The sequence below is a fragment of the Tachyglossus aculeatus genome, unplaced genomic scaffold (genome assembly GCF_015852505.1).
Source record: "Tachyglossus aculeatus isolate mTacAcu1 unplaced genomic scaffold, mTacAcu1.pri scaffold_100_arrow_ctg1, whole genome shotgun sequence".
NCBI lineage: Eukaryota > Metazoa > Chordata > Mammalia > Monotremata > Tachyglossidae > Tachyglossus > Tachyglossus aculeatus.
The window spans coordinates 11,117-33,944 of record NW_024044841.1 but is presented as its reverse complement, the minus strand read 5'-3'; the positions used below and the strand labels follow the sequence as shown (position 1 = coordinate 33,944).

The 22,828-nt window shown below is 42.6% G+C and overlaps 1 protein-coding gene across 1 annotated transcript; it reads right to left on the bottom strand.

Moving 5' to 3' along the window:
- Nucleotides 1-1,489: 1,489 nt before the first annotated feature.
- Nucleotides 1,490-22,177, bottom strand: LOC119922179 (olfactory receptor 10A3-like). Its single transcript, XM_038742159.1, has 4 exons — nucleotides 22,116-22,177; nucleotides 16,000-16,074; nucleotides 15,340-15,461; nucleotides 1,490-2,532 (listed from the first exon to the last, which is right to left on the bottom strand). Exons 1-4 carry the CDS (start codon nucleotides 22,175-22,177, stop codon nucleotides 1,490-1,492), a joined length of 1,302 nt encoding a protein of 433 aa, XP_038598087.1.
- Between the last annotated feature and the right edge of the window lie 651 nt (nucleotides 22,178-22,828).

The following is a 22,828-nucleotide window of genomic DNA, read 5'->3' as shown; positions in this document are numbered from 1 at the left end:
TATGTGCATATGAACATGTGCACTTATGATAGTCATATATACACAAGTTCACATGCATGTATTGACATACATGTGAATATATCTATATATGAATCTTTTACACATACACTGTATGTGCATATATATGCACTCTTCTGTGTGCTGAAGAGGTCAAAATAGGACTTATATCATATTATACATACATATATACACATAAATATTTGTCTGTGTATAGATTCATGTAAACACAGAAGAATTGGATTTCTTTTAAATAATTACCTGTGAGCCGTTTATACCTCCAAAGCCAAGAGAATTAGAACTGTGCCATTCTTCCAGGAATTGACCAAATGGGATTTTGGTTCCATTTTCAAATACAGTTATTGGAGACAAAGCTGAAAGGTGGTAGAGGGTGCTTTAATGTCCCTCGCACAAGCCCGGTGGAGAAGATTCATCTTCTGAACAGGGAGCCAAACAAAGAAAATCCTTCATAAGTGTGGTATGGGTGTCCACCCCGCTAGGAACCTGATCTCTAGGGAGAAAGAGAGACAGAGGATCAGAGATGAGGTAATGGCAGAAAGGGAGAGGGGAGATTTGTGGGTGCTGGTACATGCTGGTGATTTGGGGAATCAGACCCAACCCAAGGATTGGAGGAATCAGTGGGGTCCCCCAGAACACCCAAGGAGGTAACCCCAGGGCTACATACCTGGATCCTGAAAGCTCGTCCCGTCTTTAAAATCTGACCAGCTTTGTAAGCCCTACTGCATTATAAGAATAGCAGGATTGACAAGGTGGATTCCTTAGGCCTTACTGCAATATGAATCCGATGTTGAAGACTGGATTTCTGACTTGAGGTGTAAGGGGAAGTCATGGAAAGATTGAATGAGGTGAGAGAGATGGATGGAAAATCAGTGATGAAAGTAGTACTTAGATTTTAAAACCAAATATGGCTGCTAATTAACAATAATAATAATAATAATGGTATTTATTAAGTGCTTAATATGTGTCAAGCAGTGTTCTAAGCGCTGGGGTAGATACAAGGTTATCAGGTTGTACCATGTGGGGCTCACAGTCGTAATCTCCATTTTCCAGATGAGGTAACTGAGGCACAGAGAAGTTAAGTGACTTGCCCAAAGTCACACAGCTGACAAGTGGTGGAGCCAGGATTAGAACCCATGACCTCTGACTCCCAAGCCCGTGCTCTTTCCAGTATGCCACGCTGCTTCTCCGTTATTAATCATGGCCTGATGATTAACAGTAACTTCAAAGAGTATTCGCTGATTGCCGTCAGCTTTATTCTCTAACTCAAGTTCACTACCCTTTGCCTCCTGCTCCAACTCCCTGATCACAACTCCTCATTCAGGAAGGTTAAACAATCTTCTTCACCTCCATCTATTGGAATGTAAAAATAAACCTAGCAATATTACCAAAAAATGTACCTATAGAGCTGTGTTCTAAGTTTTAATTTATCATGTGGAATTAATCGCATGTGTTTACCCAGTCACATTTAAGGCTAAACAATGACAACTGAACTCTCCATCTCTGCCTCATAATAGACCCCCCCCCCCACATATTCTGCAAAAAGGCGTTTTCTATGGTAAACTATGAAAATGTCAACAATTTTTGGGAACAGTTTTCTTCTCAATATTTTCTTCAGTGCACCTTTCATCTCACTGCTTCTTAAACTATAGATGAGAGGGTTTAGCAGGGGTGTGAGCAGAGCATATGCCAGAGAGAGCAATTCCTTGCTCTCTGCAGTGTAACTGGCCTTTGGTTGCAAGTAGGTGAGATTAGCTGGGCCGTAGAATAGGGTCACAGAAGTCAGATGAGAAGCACAGGTGGAGAAGGCTTTTTGTCTTCCTACTGTTGAAGACATTTTCAGAATAATGTAGAAGATGCGAGTGCAGGACAGAAGTATCATCAGGAAAGGAAGGATAGCCACTGAAATGGTGCCCATATAGGCATAGATTTCAAAGAGGAAGGTGTCTCCACACATGAGGTCCGGTACCGGGGGAATTTCACAGAAGAGGTGGTTAATTTTATTGCGAACACAAAAAGGAAAGCTAAATGCCCAAGTGGTTTGAATTATTGCTATAACTGCCCCGGAAATTACAGAACCTGCTGTGAGCTTGTTGACAACTGCTTTACTCATAAGGACTGGGTAATGTAGGGGATTACAGATGGCCACATAGCGATCATAAGCCATTGAGCAGAGGAGAAAACATTCTGTACCCCCTAGGAATAGAATGAAATATGTTTGTGCCACACAGCCAGCAAACGAAATGGTTCTGTGATCCGTTGAAAGAATCACAAGCATTTTAGGAATGATCGTTCCACTGAAGCGAGTTTCTAAGATGGACAAGACCCTCAGGAATAAATACATAGGAATGTGAAGACTCTGTTCCAGAGTGATGATGAAGACAATGACTGTGTTTCCTACCAAGATAATTAAGTAAATTATTAAAAACACCACAAACAGAAGAAACTGCAGTTTGGGAAAGTTGGAAAAACCCAGGAGAATGAAGTCAGTCACAGGGCTCTCGTTTCCCCTCATCACTTCAAGCATGAAAGCAGGAACGGAAATGGCATGTTAATGCTCGTCAGCATGAATTTAACCTATTCTGAAATCTGGCTTCTGCAATGACCTAACATCTTGTTCAACTTTCATTCCCAGCCATCCGTGAAAGATCAGGAATCAGCAGTCCCATCGCTTCTGGGATCTCCATTTGGCATTTGTTATATTCACTGGGCAAATCACCAGGATGATTTGCAAATCACCAGGATGAGAAATTTCCCACAAAGCTGAGAAAATAGATGATGGATATTCCTACACCAAAAGGACAGAAGCAGATTTGCCATTAGATGGAGAGTTTAATCTACACAGGCATAGATACTGTGGTATTCTGTATCCATAAGCACAAAAAAGGCTTTGCTATTCATGTCTAAGTTAATCAATCCATCATATTTATTGAGCACTTACTGCATGCTTGGAAGAGCACTTGCAGCACTTGGGAGAATACAATATGACAATGTAACTGAAACATTAATTCATTCATTCAATCGTATTTATTGAACACACTGTGTGCAGAGCACTGTACTAAGCGCTTGGGAAGTACAAGTTGGCAACATATAGAGACGGTCTCTACCCAACAGTGGGCTCACAGTCTAGAAGGGGGAGACAGAGAACAAAACAAAACATATTAACAAAATAAAATAAATAGAATAAATATGTACAAATAAAATAGAGTAATAAATACGTACAAACATATATACATATATACAGGTGCTGTGCGGAGGGGAAGGAGGTAAGTTGGGGGGATGGGGAGGGGGAGGAGGGGGAGAGGAAGTAGGGGGCTCAGTCTGGGAAGGCCTCCTGGAGGAGGTGAGCTCTTAGTGGGGCTTTGAAGGGAGGAAGAGAGCTAGCTTGGCGGATGTGCGGAGGGAGGGCATTCCAGGCCGGGGGGACGACGTGTGCCCGGAGTCGACGGCGGGACAGGCGAGAATGAGGCACGTGAGGAGATTAGCGGCAGAGGAGCCGAAGGGGCGGGCTGGGCTGTAGAAGGAGAGAAGGGAGGTGAGATATGAGGGGGCGAGGTGCTGGAGAGCCTTGAGGCTGAGGGTGAGGAGCTTTTGCCTGATGCGTAGGTTGATTGGTAGCCACTGCAGATTTTTGAGGAGGGGAGTAACATGCCCAGAGCATTTCTGGACAAAGACGATCCGACAGCGGCGTGAGGTATGGATTGAAGTGTCCTCTCTAACCTGTTTTTCACCCACCTGAACACATCTAACCGACCAATCAATCCATAATACTCTTCCAACCGCTTAGTACACAGTAAGCACTCAATAAACATAACTGATTAATAATATCCTTTGAGCTCTTTCTCTGCCTAGAGTTATCGACATGATCTCTGCCCTCAAGGAGTTTACAATCCAGTGGGAGAGACAGACATTAAAATAAATTACAGATAAGGAGAAAGTAATAAAGTAGGAAGATATAGTGATATAGAGATATATCACTAATTCAGATCTCAAAATTGCAATCCTTCAAAAGTTCTGAAAAGAAAATCCGTGATGATAAAACTCTCCAGAGTTTTGAGAAGTCACCCCACCTCAAAAACAACTATCACCCCCGTTATGATGTACTTGCTCTGAGTAGTACTGTCCCTAATACACTGAAGCTTGTCCTGTATATATATATATATGTCTCTCTGTCTCTGTCTCTGTCTCTGTCTCTCTCTCTCTCTCTCTCTCTGTGTGTGTGTGTGTGGGGGGGTGAAGTCTCTGTAGTACTCTGTGGAATTCTCCTTTATTGGCTATAATCAGGAATGTGGGTTTCAGAGCTCCAGAATCACTCATATTGGGGGATTGTGGGACTCATTTTCATACCTTTATTTTCTTGCGATTCTCCCTGCCCTTAATGCCATTTATGACTCTTCTGATTCGTACCTCTCACATGCAGTTCATCTTCAAATCATGTTGTTTTTGCCTCCACAGTTTTCCAGATCCAACCCTTCCTCCCCTTATTATTTTTATTATCCCTCACTCTCTGATGCCCACCATCCTCCAAACTCCTCACCTTCGGCTTCAAGGCTGTATGTCACCTCATCCCTTCCTATCTCACCTCCCATCTCTCCTTCTACAGCCCAGCCTGCACGCTCCACTCCTCTGACGCTTATCTCCTCACTGTGCCTCATTCTCGCCTGTCCCGCCGTCGAACCCCGACACACGTCATCACCCTGGCCTGGAATGCCCTCCCTCCCCATATCTGCCAAGCTAGCTCTCTTCCTTCCTTCAAGGCCCTACTGAGAGCTCACCTCCTCCAGGAGGCCTTTCCAGACTGAGCCCCCTCCCTCCTCTCCCCCTCCTCCCCCTCCATCCCCCTGCCTTACCTCCTTCCCTTCCCCAGAGCACCTGTATATATGTATATATGTTTGTACGTATTTATTACTCTATTTATTTTACTTGTACATATTCTATTTATTTTATTTTGTTAATATGTTTTGTTTTGTTCTCTGTCTCCCCCTTCTAGACTGTGAGCCGACTGTTGGGTAGGGACCATCTCTATATGTTGCCAAATGGTACTTCCCAAGCGCTTAGTACAGTGCTCTGCACACAGTAAGCGCTCAATAAATGCGAATGAATGAATCCTGATCCATATCTCCCCTCTTCTCCCCTTTTCATCTTTCTAAGTTTGAAGTAACTCAATAGCAGTATTTATTAAGCACTTACTGTTTGCAAAGCCCATAATTAAGCAATAAGAAAAAATACATGGAGAGGCATTAGACATGGCCAATTAGTCTTGTATTGTCTTATGCTGTCGAGTTGTCTCTGGCCCATAGAGACGCCAAGGACACAGCTCTCTCGGAACCCCCCACCTCCAGCTGGAATCATTCTGGTAATGGATTCACTGAGTGTTCTTGGTAAAAATACAGAAGTGGTTTGCCATTGCCTCCTTCCACGCAGTCAGCTTGAGTATCCACCCTCGACTATCTCCCATGCTGCTGCTGCCCAGCGCAGCTGAGTTTTGATTTGTAGCAGATTGCCTTCCACTTGCAAGCCACTGCTCAAGCTAGGAATGGAATGGCTATGCTTCTGTACTTCCCAAGCGCTTAGTAAAGTGTTCTGCACAAAGTAAATGCTCAATAAACACGATTGAATAAATGAATTAATTAATACTTGACTCTCTCTCCCATAGTCAAGACTGGTAGAAACTCTCCAGGTGCCACCCCGAGAGAGGAGTCCATTAATACAGAAATATAAATAAATAAATTATGGATATGTAAATGTGTTGTGGGACTGATGGGGTTAGTATAGGATGAAAATCCCAGTGCAAGGGTGGTGTGGTAGGGAATGGAAGAAGAGGAAATGAAGGCTCAGTTCGGGAAGGCATCATGGAGATTTACCTTCAGTAAGACTTTGAAAGTGAGAGGATCATTGTCTGTTGGATACAAACAGGGAGAGATTGCAGGCCAGAGGTAGGATGTGGGTGATAAGTTGGCGATGAGGTACCTGAGAATAGTCTCCAGTTGTGGCAATGGGAACTTTGTGATTATTTGCTCATTTATTATGTTAATGCCTGTCTTTCCCTCTAGACAGTCAGCTCCTTTTGGGCAAAGAATGTGCTTACCAACTCTGTTTTGTTGTATTCTCCAAAGTGCTTAGTACTTAGTGCTTAGTGATGCATGGAGTAAGTGCTCAACATATACCATCGATTTATTGATTGCTGGTTGCCCTTATTGAAACAACTCAGTGTTTAGGGATGCACCAACGTTTACCCTTTCCAGCCCTGATTTTCTCTTTATAGCACGTTATAGATCATTCACCCATTCATTTATACAAACCCTCTTGAACCTGCAAATATTTTCTACCTGTACAACTTTCTGAAGCCATAAGTTCTGAATGTTTCTCATTACTGTGTGTAGAAGAGCAAAGCCCTCAGAGCTGATTAACCTAAAGCATACTTTCAAAACATGCCTATGTATATACTTCACAGTTCATACTTCACACTTCTATCATACTAATTCTAGTTAGCAAAGAGGTGAAGGCCTGAAGTTTGTATTGCACTTGATTGAGAGTCGGAAGACCAGGGTCTACCAATCAATCAATCAAACAATCACATTTATTGAGTGCTTACTGATTGTCAAGCACTGTACTAAGCACTTGTGAGAGTACAATATAACAGTTTGTAGAAAAATTCCCTGCCCACAGCCCGGTGTAGTGGATAGAGCATGGGCCTGGGAGTCAGAAGGCCATGAGTTCTAATGCCAGGTCGACCACTTGTCTGCTGTGTGACCATGGGCAAATCATTTTAATTCTCTGTGCCTCAGTTACCTTATGTGTAGAATGGGGATGAAGACTGTGTGCTCCATGAGGGACAGGGAATGTGTCCCACCTGATTTATTTGTATCCACCCCAGAACTTAGTACAGTTCTTTGACACATAGTAAGCGCTTAGAGAAGCAGCATAGCTTAGTGGAAAGAGCACGGGCTTGGGAGTCAGAAGTCATGGGTTCTAATCCCAGCTCTACCACTTGTCAGCTGTGTGACTTTGGGCAAGTCACTTAACTTCTCTGGGCCTCATCTATAAAATGGGGATTAAGACTGTGAGCCCCACGTGGGACAACCTGATGACCTTGTGTTTACCTCAGTTCTTAGAACAGTGCTTGGCACATACTAAGCACTTAACAAATACCAAAATTATTATTATTGTTATTAAAATGCCATTATCATTATTATTATTCCCTTTCTAAATGAGCTTAATAGAATGACAAATTTCCTGGGTCTCAATTTGCCTATGTAATCAGAAGGAATAAAACTTCCCAGCTGATTGACGTAAGTCATCATTTCTAAGTAAGAACATTATCTTCTTATGAAGGAAAGTAGCAAGTCCTAGTTGATAAAGCATGGGCCTGGAAACAATATGACCTTGGTCTAATCCAGGATCTGCCACTTGCTCACTTTGTGACCTTGCGTAAGTCACCTACCTTCTCTGTGCCTCACTTTCGTCAACTTCAAAATGGAGATTCAAAACCTATTTCCCTTACTACTTAGACTGTGAGCCCCAGGTGGGCTGGAGACTGTATCCGTCCTGATTAACTTTTAACTACTCCAGCACTTAGAACAGTGCTTGACACAAAATAAGCACTTAACAGATACCAAAAAAATAGAATCTCCAAATAATCCAAATGGACAACTTTCTTTACATATACTTTTAATTTTCAAAACAATTAAACATACTGAGTTCCTTAAGAAGTTGAGAAAAAAAATATTTTCCATATATTAATATTATCAGTTTGTCTCAATGTGACTAAAATAGCCTCACAAATAGTACAAAAACAGAATGTCTTGGATATGCCTTTAAGGCTAGAACACCTTGTTCTCCTCTCCCCACTCTAATTCCTCCTCCTCACCTTGGAAGAGGGATTTGGCTCAATTTCACAAATGCATCATCACAAATTCTCTCAAATGAAAGCTGCAGTAGGAATTGGCTTTATGTGGAAATTCTAATTAATTGGTAATTGTTCTTTACTTTACACTACAATTTCATTCCGAGCAAAAACTAGTACTGGTACTAAGAAAAAGCAGATTAAAACATAACAGACGAGAAAAACACAAAAGTCTTCAAAAACCAATGCTGTCCAAAGGTCAGTTTTCCTTTCTTTTTCAAGCCATTTCCCCAACTTTATACTTGACAACCTTTTGAAATGAGAAAAAATATTTTTCATTTTCAAGGCAGAGCTTAATAATATGTCTTTACAATGGTAATTTTCATGAGAAAAAGAAATAAACTTATCTCCCTTCACTCTTTCCCTTTTCCCTCTTGCCTATTTTCCCAATAAAGCAAAGTTTGTCATGGAGGGGTTACTTTTCTAATGGAGGAAGCATCCTTGTGTGTTCCCTGGGCAATTTTCCAACCACTACAAAATGCATGCAGACCTCCTCTAATTGTTATTATCATTATCATTATTCTCACATACTAATGATAATGGTAATAATAATAATAACTGCGTTATTTGTTAAGTGCTTACTATGTGCAAAGTAGATGCAAGATATTCTGGGTAGATACATTCAATCGTATTTCATTCAATTGTATTTATTGAGTGCTTAATGTGTGCAGATCACTGTACTAAGCACTTGGAGAGTACAGTTCAGCAACAGGTCCCATATGAGGCTCAAAGTCTAGGTAGGAGGGAGAACAGATAATGAATCTCAATTTTACAAATGAAGGAACTGAGGCACAGGGAAAGTTAAATGATTTACCCAAGGTCACACAGCAGAGAGGTAGTGGAGTTGGGATTAGATCTCAGGTCCTCTGACTCCCAGGCCCAGGCTCTTTCTACTGAGCTCCACTGCTTCTCAGTCCATGCTACTCCTCTGTTCTCCTAGTGCTCTCCGTGTCTGTAAAGCCCACTCTGTGCTTCCCAATCTGGCAGGCTTAAAATTGAGAAATATGTCCAAATTTCAGTGCCAAAACTGTGAGAAGATTTAGTATGAAGCATGCAATCACATCGTGTTCATGTTATTGCTCATGTGATCTGCATTCTAGTGGGACTCGTACATCATCAAACCACACTCTCCTTCAATCCAAGTAAAGATAGTAGAGTTCAGAGCAAATGATGTTGCACTGTGATTGAAAAAATTGGGTTCCCAGATTCATAACAGTCCAGAATTGAATTAAGAATTGAAGACTATATTTTAGCCATAACTCTGTAAAAGCAACAGAAGAGGGTAAAGTGAGAGGAGAATAAAATTTGACATATGAACATTTCAACACAGATAAGTTTCCTGTTAGTTTGAAATGTAAACTAAGAAGAGTGAGAAAAAATTAGGATTAGCATTTATTCACGGAAGAGAAGGTGAATTAAACTAGATTGTTTTCCTAATGGCATAATAGGAATAGCATGCTTATTATAAGAGTATTACCTTCTCTATTCTTCAGTACGTGGAAAAATGTTTATGATTTCATGGCAATAAATACCTTTACCTCCAAGCAGAAAGAGAGTAGCTGGTGCTTCCACTACTGCAAAGGGCCTTTTGATTCCATTATATTAACTATCCTCAGTTACTGCTGAGACTTAATCCCATGAGTATATTCTGATCCTCAAGGGATTAAGCCTCTGCAGTAACTGGGGATAATTAATGCAAGAGAATATAGCAACAATAACATCAACTGTTGCCAAAATTACGGTCTTATGCAACCAAATTACTAAATATATTAAGACTCCAATACATTTCCCCAAATTTGTCTTTCTTTTATTTAAACATTTCCACCAAGCCAAGATTTATCCATGCCTCAACAAATCTAGTAAACAATAACCATGATGACTATGTCACCCCAAATATAGGGAACATAAACATTCTTTACAGATATCATCTAATGAAATGTAAGCCCACTTCCATCATCCTTTTTTTACCCATTAGTTACAGTTGTAATAATTGAATATATAAAATGTAAGTAAAGGAAGTAAGAATATATGTGTAATATTGGTTTTATATATACTCATTGCAGTACCATTAAGAGTCGATAATAAATTATGAATAAAGACAAATATTTGGTTAGTAGGGATAAATTATGTATGACACAGAAGAGAGCACTAAAATATCCATCAAGACATCCTGGACTCAGTTTTATATTAGCTGTTAAGACCTTGCTGAATTTAGGACATTTTCCAGGCTGCCCAATAAAAGGTCAGATTTGTTCAGCCAATGGGATGTCAGGAATTTCTTTCTCCTATAGCCCACTTAGAAAAATTATTAGCGCCCTTCACACCATAAACCATATAATCCCAAAATCAATGTAATGATAAATATTTAATTTCTACACACTAAATCTCGCCAGTACATTCTACTTGCTACAGCTCAGATTCAACCTACACTTTCCACCCAAATAACCATCATCATCAATCGTATTTATTGAGCGCTTACTGTGAGCAGAGCACTGTACTAAGCGCTTGGGAAGTACAATTTGGCAACATATAGAGACAGTCCCTACCCAACAGTGGGCTCACAGTCTAAAATAACCACCACCTTGGTTCAAGATCTTGTCATCTCTGGTCAGATTACACTATGAGCCTTCTTCCAAATTCTTCCCACTTCAGGTTAAAATTCATTCCGTAGCCCGCAACAACTCCTAAAATGCCATTTCACTCACAATTCTTTCCACTTCAAAAACCACAAATGGCAACCCATTTCCTTCTCTATAATGCAAATCTCCAAAGGACTGGCTCTAAACTCAGCCTGAGATCTCCCTTTGTACTTACCTGCCCTCGTCAAACTCTAGGTCTCAGCCTGCAAGCTATGCTCAGCCCAAGTCAGTTAGTCAGTTGATTAAGTTTATTGTGCAGTTGCTGCGTGCAGAGCACTGTATCAAGCCCTTGTGCAGCCACATTTCCTGCCCACAATGAGCGTGCAGTCTAAAGGGGCAGAGAGGCATTAATATAAATTAATAAAATTACAAGTGAACCTTCTCTTTGTCCTTGCATTATGGCATAATGAAAAGAGCCCGGTCATGGGAGTCAGAGAACCTGAGTTCTAACTCTGGTTCTGCCAATTGCCTGATGTGTGACCTTGGGCAAGTAAGTTAACTTCGCTGTGTCTCAGTTTCTTCAAATGTAAAATGGGAATTTAAATGGGGATTAAGTCTTCATCCCTCCAATTTAGACTGTGAGCCCTATGTGGGAGAGGAACTGTTTCTAACCTGACCGACTTGAATCTATCCTAGAACTTAGAACAGTGCTTAACAAATACAATAATGATAATGACAATAATTATAATAATAATAATTGTGGTATTTGTTAAGCACTTACTATGTGTCAGACTGTGTACTAAACACTGGAGTATATTAAAGCAAATCATGTTGGACGCAGTCCCTGTCCCAAGTGGGGCTCAATATCTCGGGCCCCAATTTAAAGATGAGGGAACTGAGGCACAGAGAAGTGAAGTGACTTGCTTCAGGTCACCCAGCAAACAAGTGGTGGAGTGGGGATTAGAACTCCTGACCTTCTGACTCCCAGGCCTGTGCTGTATCCATTATGCTATGATATTAGCATTAGTAAGGTACTGAGTTTGCATTTCCTATGTCTAGGTGGTATACTTGCACTGCTTTGGCTCAAATAAAGCAAGTATAATGATTGCACAATACAATAAGTGTCATTCTCAGTTCCTCCACTACACTAAGCATTTTGGATGAACACGGTCAGGAAATTAAGGAATGTTTTTTTACAACACTCATTATTTCAATAGAACGGAACCTGATGTTGGAAGAAACTTGTACTGCATTGGCCAATCGATGCATATGAGAATTAGCATGGCCTAGTGGACAGAGCACAGGCCTGGGAGTCAGAAGAACCTGGGTTCTACTCCCTCTCCACCACTTATCCACTGTGTGACCTTGGACATGTCACTTTATCTCTCTGTGCCTCAGTTACCTTATCTTTAAAATGAGGATTGAAACTGTGAGCCACACCTAGGGCAGGGATGTCCAACCCAATTAGCTGGTGTTTTTTACCCCAGTGCATAATCAGTGCCTGGCACCTAATAAGTGTTTAACAAATACCACAATTACTATAATAAAATTATAATGCAGGGTAGTGTACAACTGCTGAGAATCAGTGGAGACTAGTGGGAAAAAAAAAAGGTATTTGGCAAGGGCTTACTATATTCATTCATTCATTCAATCATATTAATTTAGCACTTACTGTGTGCAGAGCACTGTACTAAGCGCTTGGGAAGTACAAGTCGACAAGATATAGAGATGGTCCCTACTCAACAATGGGCTCACAGTCTAGAAGGGGCTCACAGTCTAGAAGAATAATGATGGTATTTGTTAAGCGCTTACTTTATGCCAAACACTGTTCTAAGCGCTGGGGGAGATACAAGGTAATAAGGTTGTACCACGGGGGGCTCACAGTCTTAATCCCCATTTTACAGATGAGGTCACTGAGGCACAGATAAATTAAGCTACTTGACCAAAGTCACACAGCTGATAAGTGGAAGAGCCGGGATTAAAACGCACGACCTCTGACTCCCAAGTTCGGGCTCTTTCCAATGAGCCACGCTGTACTATATTCCTGGCACTGTTCTAAGATCTGGAGTAGATTCAAGATAATCGTGTTTGATGCAGTTCCCTGTCCCACATAGGGCTCACTGGCTTAATCCTCATTTTACAGATAAGGGACAATATTAAGTACTGTATATACAATATACAAGTGTTACCCATACATTTGTTATATATAACTGTTACAGTATAACAATAAACAGACACATTCAAGTCATAGATTGCCTCCCTTCTCTCAAGTGCCACTCCATCCACCTGTGCTTAGGACCCTACTCACTCTCATCTTATGAAAACTCTTTCTCCTTCCCTCCTCCCCTCCTTAAATTCCATCTTCAACCGCTCACTCTCCACTGGCTCCTTCCCCTTGGGCTTCAAACATGCCCAAGTCTCCCCCATCCTAAAAAAACCTTCTCTTGACCCCACTGTCCTTTCTATTTATCGCCCTTTCTCCCTCCTACCTTTCCTTTCCAAACCCCTAGAATGAGTCGCCTACACTCGCTGCCTCGAATTCCTCACCTCCAACTCTCTTCTAGACCCCCTCCAATCTGGCTTCCGTTCCCTACACTCCACCGAATCTGCCCTCTCAAAGGTCACCAATGACCTCCTTCTTGCCAAATCCAAAGGCTCCTACTGTATCTGAATCCTCCTCGACCTCTCAGCTGCCTTCGACAATGTGGACCATCCCCTTCTCCTCAACAATCAATCATATTTATTGAGCGCTTACTGTGTGCAGAGCACTGTACTAAGCGCTTGGGAAGTACAAACTGGCAACATACAGAGACAGTCCCTACCCAACAGTGGGCTCACAGTCTAGAAGGGGGAGACAGAGAACAAAAGCAAACATACTAACAAAATAAAATAGAATAGATAGGTACAAGTAAAATAGAGTAATAAATATGTACAAATATATATACATATATACAGGTGCTGTGGGGAAGGGAAGGAGGCAAGATGCAGGGGATGGAGAGGGGGATGAGGGGGAGAGGAATGAAGGGGCTCAGTCTGGGAAGGCCTCCTGGAGGAGATGAGCTCTCAGTAGGGCCTTGAAGGGAGGAAGAGAGCTAGCTTGGTGGATGGGCAGAGGGAGGGCATTCCAGGCCCGGGGAAGGATGTGAGTCGGGGGTCGATGGCGGGACAGGAAGGCTGAGTAGGTGCGAATGGGGTTGTCGTTAATGTAACTTGGGGATAACAAGGGCCTTTTTCCCGGGGTGGGGTGGGGGGGGTGGTAGTCTATGGCGTCTATGGCGGACCGGACCGGGAAGGGGGGTTGGGGAGCACTATAAGGAAGGTCACTTAAGTGGGGGGGGGGGATGGAAGGAGGGGGCATCTATGGCGGCGCTCGGAGGAGAGGAGCCTTCCGGGAGCAGCGGGGGCCACGCGGTGTGATGGCGGGCGGGCGGGCGGGCCTCTCGGGAACGGAGTCCCGGGCGTCTATGGCGGGCCTCTCTGGCGCTCTGAGGAGACGATCCTTCCGGGAGCAGCGGGGTCCATGCGGTGTGATGACGGGCGGGCGGGCCTCTTGGGAACGGAGTCCCGGTCATCTATGGGGGCGCTCTGAGGAGAGGATCCTTCCTGAAGCAGCGGGGGCCACGCGGTGTGATGGCGGGGGGCGGGCCCCTCGGGAACGGAGTCCCGGGCTTCCATGGCGGCGCGCTCTGAGGAGAGGATCCTTCCGGGAGCAGCGAGGCCGCGCGGTGTGATGGCGGGCGGGCGGGCAGGCGGGCCTCTCGGGAACAGAGTCCCGGGCGTCTATGGCAGCGCTCTGAGGAGAGGATCCTTCCGCGAGCAGCAAGGCCGCGCGGTGTGATGGGGGGCGGGCGGGCCTCTCGGGAACGGAGTCCCGGGCGTCTGTGGCGGCGCTCTGAGGAGAGGATCCTTCCGGGATCAGCGGGGGCCACGCGGTGTGATGGCGGGCGGGCGGGCCTCTCGGGAACGGAGTCCCGGGCGTCTATGACGGCGCGCTCTGAGGAGAGGATCATTCCAGGAGCAGCAAGGCCGCCCTGTGTCATGGCGGGCGGGCGGGCCTCTCGGGAACAGAGTCCCGGGCGTCTATGGCGGCGCTCTGAGGAGAGGATCCTTCCGGGAGCAGCGGGGGCCACGCGGTGTGATGGCGGGCGGGCGGGCCTCTCGGGAACGGAGTCCCGGGCGTCTATGGGGGCGCTATACACGCTATACAACTTTGGCTTCACAGACTCTGTCCTCTCCTGGTTCTCCTCGTATCTCTCTGGCCGTACCTTCTCAGGCTCCTTCGCGGGCTGCTCCCCACCCCACCCCGATCCCTCACCATAGAGGTTCCTCAAGTGTCAGTTCTTGGTCCCCTTCTGTTCTCCATCAATACTCACTCCATTGGTGAACTCATTTGCTCCCACGGTGTCATCTCTATGCTGATGACACCCAAATCTACATCTCCATCCCTGCTCTCTCTTCCTCCCTCCAGACTAGTATCTCCTCCTGCCTTCAGGACATCTCCATCTGGATGTCTGTCCGTCATCTAAAACTCAACTTGTCCAAGACGGAGCTCCTTATCTTCCCTCCCAAACCCTGTCCTCTCCCTGACTTTCCTGTCACCGTGGACAGCACTATCATCCTTCCCACCTTATGAGCCCACAATCTTGGTGTTATCCTTGACTCCTCTCTCTCATTCACCCCACATATCCAATCCATCACCGAAACCTACCAGACTCACCTCCACAACATCACCAAGAACCACCCTTCCCTCTCCATTCAAACTGCTACCCTCCTGGTTCAATCTTTCATCCTATCCCAACTGGATTACTGCATCAACCTTCTTTCTGATTATCTAATTGCCTTTGTGAAAGAATGGATGCAAGAAGTTAGAGTGGCTCAGTACAAATATAAAGGACTTGTGGATTCGAGTATATTTGTCATCTTCTGTTTGTACTGAGTCAATCATTGGAATACTAACTAATCTGGTAATTATATACAAATAACACCCAGAATAAACCTGTGATTCTCTCCAAGAAGCTCTCAAGGAATTTTTTAAAATTGATAAATCAACTACTTTCTTTTGATTTTTTGTCCTAATTTTGTTTCCCAAGAAATGTTATTCATTGCTCAGATACATGTATTACATTGGATAATGTAGCAGATGAACACATTTAACAATAATAGTAATAATAAAATAGTAATGGTACTTGTTAAGCACTTCCTATGTAGCAAGCACTGGTCTAAGCACAGGGATAAATGCAAGGTAGTCAGGATGGACACAGTCCCTGTGCCACATAGGGCTCACACTATTAATCCCCATTTTAAAGATGAGGTAACTGAGGCCTAAAGAAGCAAAGTGCCTTGCCCAAGATTTCACAGTAGACATATGGTGGAGCCAGGATTAGAACCCATGATCCTCTGACTCCTCGGCCCATGCTCTATCCACTACATCATGCTGCTAGATCATATTAAGAAACATTTCCAAACATGTGACTAGGCTAAATTTGAAGCAGGGAATACCTGCTGAAACCTGCGTTGGTTAAATCTGCAAGTATTTTGTCTTGGTCACTGATCTTTAAATAGGACGTGGACCAGCTGGAAAGGATCCAGAGAAAAACGATAAAAAGTAGGAAGGATAGAGCAAATAAAGCCTTTCAAAAATAGCGTGGCTTACGTGCAAGCACACGGGCATGAGGTTCAGAGGACTTGGTTTCTAAGTGGCTCTGCCACTTGTCTACCGTGCGACCTTGGTCTAGTCACTTAACTGCTCTGTGCCTCAGTCACCTCATCTGTAAAATGGGAATTAAGACTGTGAGCCCTATGTGGAACCCGGACTGTGTCCAAATTGATTAGCTTGTATTTATTCCAGAGCTTAATAGAGTGACTGGCACGTAGTAAGCACTTAGCAGTACCAATAAAATAAAATAAAAATATTTTGGAATTCTTTATCCTAAAGGGGAAAAGGTTTAAAGGGTGATTTATGTATTTACTTATGTATGAAAGTTTTTTTATGAGGAATATACTGATGACTACTTTTCTATGATCATAGAGAACTGAAGAAATGTAAATAGAGTTCCTAAGAGAGCACTCAGGAAGATAGACCAGATGTCTTGACAGCAAGGATGGTTCTACAATAGACAGAATAATGTGTAAGGTTGAGCGGCATCTACCTTGAGATATTTTTAAATAAAGATGGGTAACCAACTGACAAATGACTTAGACCTTTTGCACTCTAATCATTTTGTTGAAAGTAATAATAATAATAATAAATTTTGTATTTCTTAAGTGCTTACTATGTGCAAAGCACTGTTCTAAGCGCTGGGGAGGATACAAGGTGATCGGGTTGTCTCATGTGGAGCTCACAATCTTAATCCCCATTTTCCAGATGAGGTAACAGAGGCCCAGGGAAGTAAAGCAACTTGCCCAAAGTCACACAGCTGACAAGTGGCGGACTCTGCCACAATCCCCATCTCACAGTGGTGGAAGCCGAGCAAAACTTAGATCAAATTGCAAACCCAAATCACTTAAAGGACCGGAGAAAGCTCCATCCAAAAACTGATGACTCTTTCATTCTCCTTGTGTCCCACCCAGTGAAGGCATGATGCAATAAGTGCCTATGATGCCAGTGCCTGGACGTTTTTCCTCAACCTCATAGTTTGCAATCTTCTTTGATGATGGTGGACTCTTTCGTTGGGAATGATGGGGATGAGCAGCATCCCTGAGACGCCAAAGGGATTTATTATAGTGCTGGTGGTTTGTGCAGTGCTACTCACATTATCTCTTTCCAGCCCATGGTTTTCCTACTGGGGCAGTGAACATGAAAGTGGTCAGAAGTGCTGCACATTGTGAAATGCACTTCAAACCCTGTCTCTCCCTATAGACTGTCAGCTTGTTTTGGGCAGGAAGTGTGTCTACCAAACTCTGCTGCATTGTACTCTCCCAAGTGCTTAGTGGCTTAGTGGATAAGAGCACAGGCCTGGGTGTCAGAAAGATTTGAGTTCTAATCCTGGCTCTGCCACTCGTCTTCAGTGTGACCTTGAGAAAGTCACTTAATTTATCTCTGCCTCAGTTACCTAATCTATAAAATGGGGATTAAGACTGTGACCCCCATTAGGGATATGGACCCTGTCCCATCTGAATAGTTTGTATCTACTCCAGAGCTTAAAACAGTGCTTGAAACATAGTAAGCACTTAACAAATGCCATCATTATTACTGAGTGATCAATAAATGATGGATTGATTACTTGATTGCAGGGCCAGTCTAGTGTTGAGGAGAGACTCTAATTGAGGGTAGAAGGTGGTAAATTTGGAGTACTTAAATGAGTGGGGACCATTTGGTATGTTTGAGAGACCACTCTGCAATGCCTAGTCTCTAGTAAATTTCAATACTCATTTTTGTTTGTTTTCTTTCCAATTTCTAGGTCTGAGTTGAGCAGGTTTAATGAAAATGACACTATGAAAATCAGTTTCGTACAAAATGGAGAGCACTTAATCCACTAGATGTGTTTGGGACAATGAATATAAATTAAAATGTCAAAATCACTTCAGCCTTCTCATATGGCTAAAATTTTACACTAATACCTCCAATAGGCAGAAAGCCTGGGAAGACAATGAAGACATATGGTGTTATGAGTATCATAATTAATAGGTCTTTCACTAGGAACATCTATGAAAAATTCACTCTAATTAAATAATCATAAAAATATTGATTACCTTGCACCCACACAGGCCTTAGTACAAAATAAGCACTAAATACTATTAATATTGTTGTCATTATTATTTTTGTTATTATTAAATGATGAATCAGTCATCAGGGACAGAGATAATTCAAAGTGGTACGATGGTACGATAGTATTTTATTGAGTGTTTATTGTGTAAAGAGCATTGTGCTAAGCACCTGGGAGAGTATATTATTATTATTAAGTACCATCGAGTCATTTCCAATTCATAGCGACTCCATGGATATACTTTCTCCAGAATGCCTTGTGCTCTGCCATAATCCGCAAGCTTTCTAATGGTTTTTCCATTGTCGTTGTTATGGCCTCTATCCATACAGCTGCTGGTCTGCCTTTTCTGCATTTTCCCTGGACTTTTCCTATCATAGTGTCTTCTCCAGATAATTAGTCCTCCTAATTATGTGTCCAAAATATGCTGATCTCAGTCGAGTCATTGGGCCTTCCAAAGACCACTTGGTTTTAATTTGCTCTAAAATCCATTTGTCTTTCAGGCAGTTCATGATATTCTAAAAAGCCTTCTCCAACACCACATTTCAAAAGAATCGATGTTCTTTCTGTCCTGTGTTTTCACTGTCTAGCTTTCAGATCCATACATTGTCACTGGAAATACCATAGAGTTGACAATTTGTATAATAGACACAATACCTGGCCTCAATTTAGTTGGAAGATATATCAGTACCACTTTCTGTTGTTTAGTTGCTCAAAGGACTCAGTTTTTCACCCCTATGCCTATCTTTGAAACACTGAAGCAAAATTCAGGGACAACGTTCAGCTCTGTGACATCAGTGGAGATCCTTGTATATTGCTTGATAGATGACAGATGCTCTTTAGGTATCTGAATTTTGAAGCACTGTGCTTTTTCTGAAAAAAAAATGACTAATCTTCTGTATGTCTCTTTAGGGATGTCCTTCAAAGGCACAGTTTTATTCATATGAATGCATGGCTATGGTTTGGACAGTACAACATATGTAAACCTGACAAACAGAACTAACCGTGTTCATTAAATCCCAAAACAACAACAGGAGGGGTAGGCTCGAAGTTTGAAGATAGTGCATATTAGCTCATTGTAGGCAGGGAATATGTCTTCCAATTCCATTGCATTGTACTCCCCAAGTGGTAAGTACGGTAATGTGGACACAATAAGTGCTCAATAAATATCACTGATTGATTAAAACTAAAGATAAGGAAAACTGCCTCATTTGGCAGTTGGTAACTACATGGGATTGCTAGAGTATGTTGTGAAATCTGAAATGTGATATGGAAGGGAAAATTAGGAATATAGAGGAAAGAGTTAGGGAAATGTGGTAGTACACACTAAGTAATAGAGTGGGTACCATGGAGAACAGCCATTGGAGTGGCTTCTTAAGTGTCTTGCTGCCACTGTTGAAGACAATCTTCTCGAATGGGAAAGGAGAAGGTAACTCCATGGCAAAGGGAGGACCTAGCAGTAGGTATTGAGTATGGAACAAACTATCTTCACCCTTATCCCTGGGTTTCCATATAAGATCAGACTACACAATAAAAGCTGAGCCCACACTATAAGCCCCTTGTGAGACATAGACTGCATCCAACCTGTGACTTGTATCTACCCCACGCTTAGTATGGTGGCTGGAATATAGTAAGTGCTTAATAAATGCCAATAAAGAAAAAAAAACAACAACAGCAACATGGCCTAGTGGAAAGAGCACTAGCCTGGGAGTCAGAAGGACCTGGCTTCTAATGCTAGCTCTGCCACTTGTCTTCTGTGTGACCTTGGACAAATCACTTCACCTCTCTGTGGCTCAGTTACCTCGTCTGTAAAATGTGGATTGAGACTGCGAGCCTCAACTGGGACAGGGACTGTGTCCAACCCAGTTTGCTTGTATCTGCCCCAGCATTTAGTACAGTGCCTGGCACACAGTAAGTGATTAATAAAATATCACAATTATTAACAATGACAGTGAGGAGATTCAGATGTTAATCCTGTCCCTATTTCAGTGTTTTTTCCCCACCAAAGTACTCATTAATATACAAGATATCATATAGGTAAACTGCATACTATATTAAGTCTGATTTCTAAGATTGGAAGGTTTTTTACTGAAATAACCTGAATGCAGAGCAGAGTTAAGACTCCTCCTCCACCCACAACATTCAGAATGAATAAGGGAGAAAAGAAGTCTGGACAGCATCCAAATAGGAGCTCTACAGAAAACTTGGAGAACATCACTGAAAGTGAAAAAATTGATCAGGGAAGAAGAGAAAAGGAAGAGACGAAGGCTGTCTGAATTCTGAGACTGTACTAAATTATCCCTTTCAGAATTGAATGTCAAAGTCACCACTCTCCCAAGTGGCAGAGTGCTATACTAACTGAGGGTGTGCGAGTTTGAGAAAACACATGCTGCCTAGGATGTTCACAAGAAGTAGATTGAAGGGAACAGGTAGTAGAGAGAGGAACAAGAATTGAGGGAAAGGACAGAATGAAAATCATGTAGAAAAATACACTAGTACAAATCATGCTGGTTTCCTTATCCCCTGTACAGGCAGCTTGGCCTAGTTGAAAGAGCATGGGCCTGAAAGTCAGAGAACAAGGGTTCTAATCCCAGCTCTGCTACTTGTCTGCTGTGCATCACTTAACAACTCTGGACTTCAGTTACTTCATCTGGAATATGGGAATTCATACTGTTAGCCCTATGTGGTATAGAGACTCGGTCCAACCCAATTATCTTGTACCTACTTCAGCACTTAGTACAGTCCCTGGAAAATAGTAAATGTTTAACAAATGTCATTAAAAAAGGAAAATGGCAAAGCAGGCCCAGAAAAACCACACAGCCACAATAATTACTATAACTTATATTTTTATACCGGAACAGTCAAGCACTGTTCTGAGATCTGGAGTAGATACAAGATGGGTTCCTGTCCCATGTAGGGCTTACAGTAGTGGCATGGCTTAGTGGATAGAGCATGGGCCTGGGAGTTAGAAGGTCATGGGTTCTAATCCCAGCTCTGCCTCATGTCAGATGTGGGCCTTGGGCAAATCACTTGACTTTTCTGGACCTCTGTTTCCTCATCTGTAGAATGGGGATTAAGAATATGAGCCCTATGTGGGACGGGGACTGTGTCCAACACGACTACCTTGTAACTACCCCAGCCCTTAAAACCGTGTTTTGCACTTGGTAAGTACCATAATTATCATTATTAAGGAGTGGGGAGAACAGATATTGAATTCCCATTTTTCAGTTTTTAGTTCAGGAAACTGAGGCACAGAGAAATTCAGTGACATTCCCTGGGTCACATAGAAAGTGAGCACCAGAGCCACTTCAATAACTTCAATATTAACTTTAGCTTCATTCATTTTTAGCCCATCTTTGAAGGCAGTCCAAAGAAATTGATAAAAGAATGGGAAACTTGTTTATAGTGCTTGGAATGATGGCTTTGAATTATTTCAGGAGATTTTAAGTAGATCCAGGACTCTGGGAAAGAAAGTAAAATATCAACAGGCTACTATGAATGAGGTGCAGTAAATTAGCATTAGCTAATTGTTCAATCTGTGGTAGATCCTCAAGTCATTGTCTAAAACTGAATTCTCAAAAGGCCACAAGAGAACTGGCTTGTTCTGCTCTGGGGTGTCCCATTGTCATCAATAATGTTGGTTAGCTTCCAGGATCCAATCTCCAGGTTCCCAAAGTGAAACATGAAAATGTCTGCATTGTCCAGAAGAGCAGTATTCCAAATCAAAGAACTGACTGAATGCTTTCCTCTCCCCTGCCAGGTAGTACCCATTCAGATTTTGATGTTTCAAGCAACAGGAATGAATCTGACTTTCCCAGGATGAGAGGATCCTTTAATTCATATCTTCAGGTACATAGAGTGGAATCTTTGAACGTGGGACCACTGGGTTTCTCTTCTTGTGCCTGAACTCACCCTGGCTCCTTCTTCCTCCTGGTAGTGGGGGCGATAAAGGGAGTTGAGTATGTAGAAGGCATTGCCTCTATGGAGAAGCCGTGAGTTCTGAATTAATAAATTTAATTATTTACTTATTTATGAATTAATAAATACCATTTAAAAAATCTGATGACGGAAAAGAAAGCCTCCATATTGATGAAGGAGTCTGGTACCATTTTTTCTTCTGAAATATGTTTTAATCAGAGTCCACTGTTGAACTACAGTGCCTCAAAGACAAATGTTAAAGAGAATTAATGACTGACCAAGAGTAGGTCCCAAATTACATTGTCACCTCACCCAGCATTTCCAGTAGGCCTGAATGTTTTTTATGGTATTTGTTAAGTGTTTACTATGTGCCAGGCACTGTTATAATTGCCCGGGTAAATACAAGTTTATCGCATTGGAAACAGACCCTGAGCCATGGGGCTCACAGTCTAAATTGGAGGGAGGAGGATTTAATCCCCGTTTTCCACTTGAGGTAAGAGAGGCATAGTGAAGTTAAGTGACTTGCCCAGGGTTGCATATTGTCCTCTCTATTTTAAATGGGTCTATGAAAAGCACCTTTCATTCTGCCTACTAATTCCACTGGTGAAGGTGAAAGTAGAAGGGACTTTCTAAAATTTTAGTCATTAAAGAAAATCCTTAGGAGATTTTACCGTGTGGGATAAAGCCCCTGGAAAAATACTCAGTAT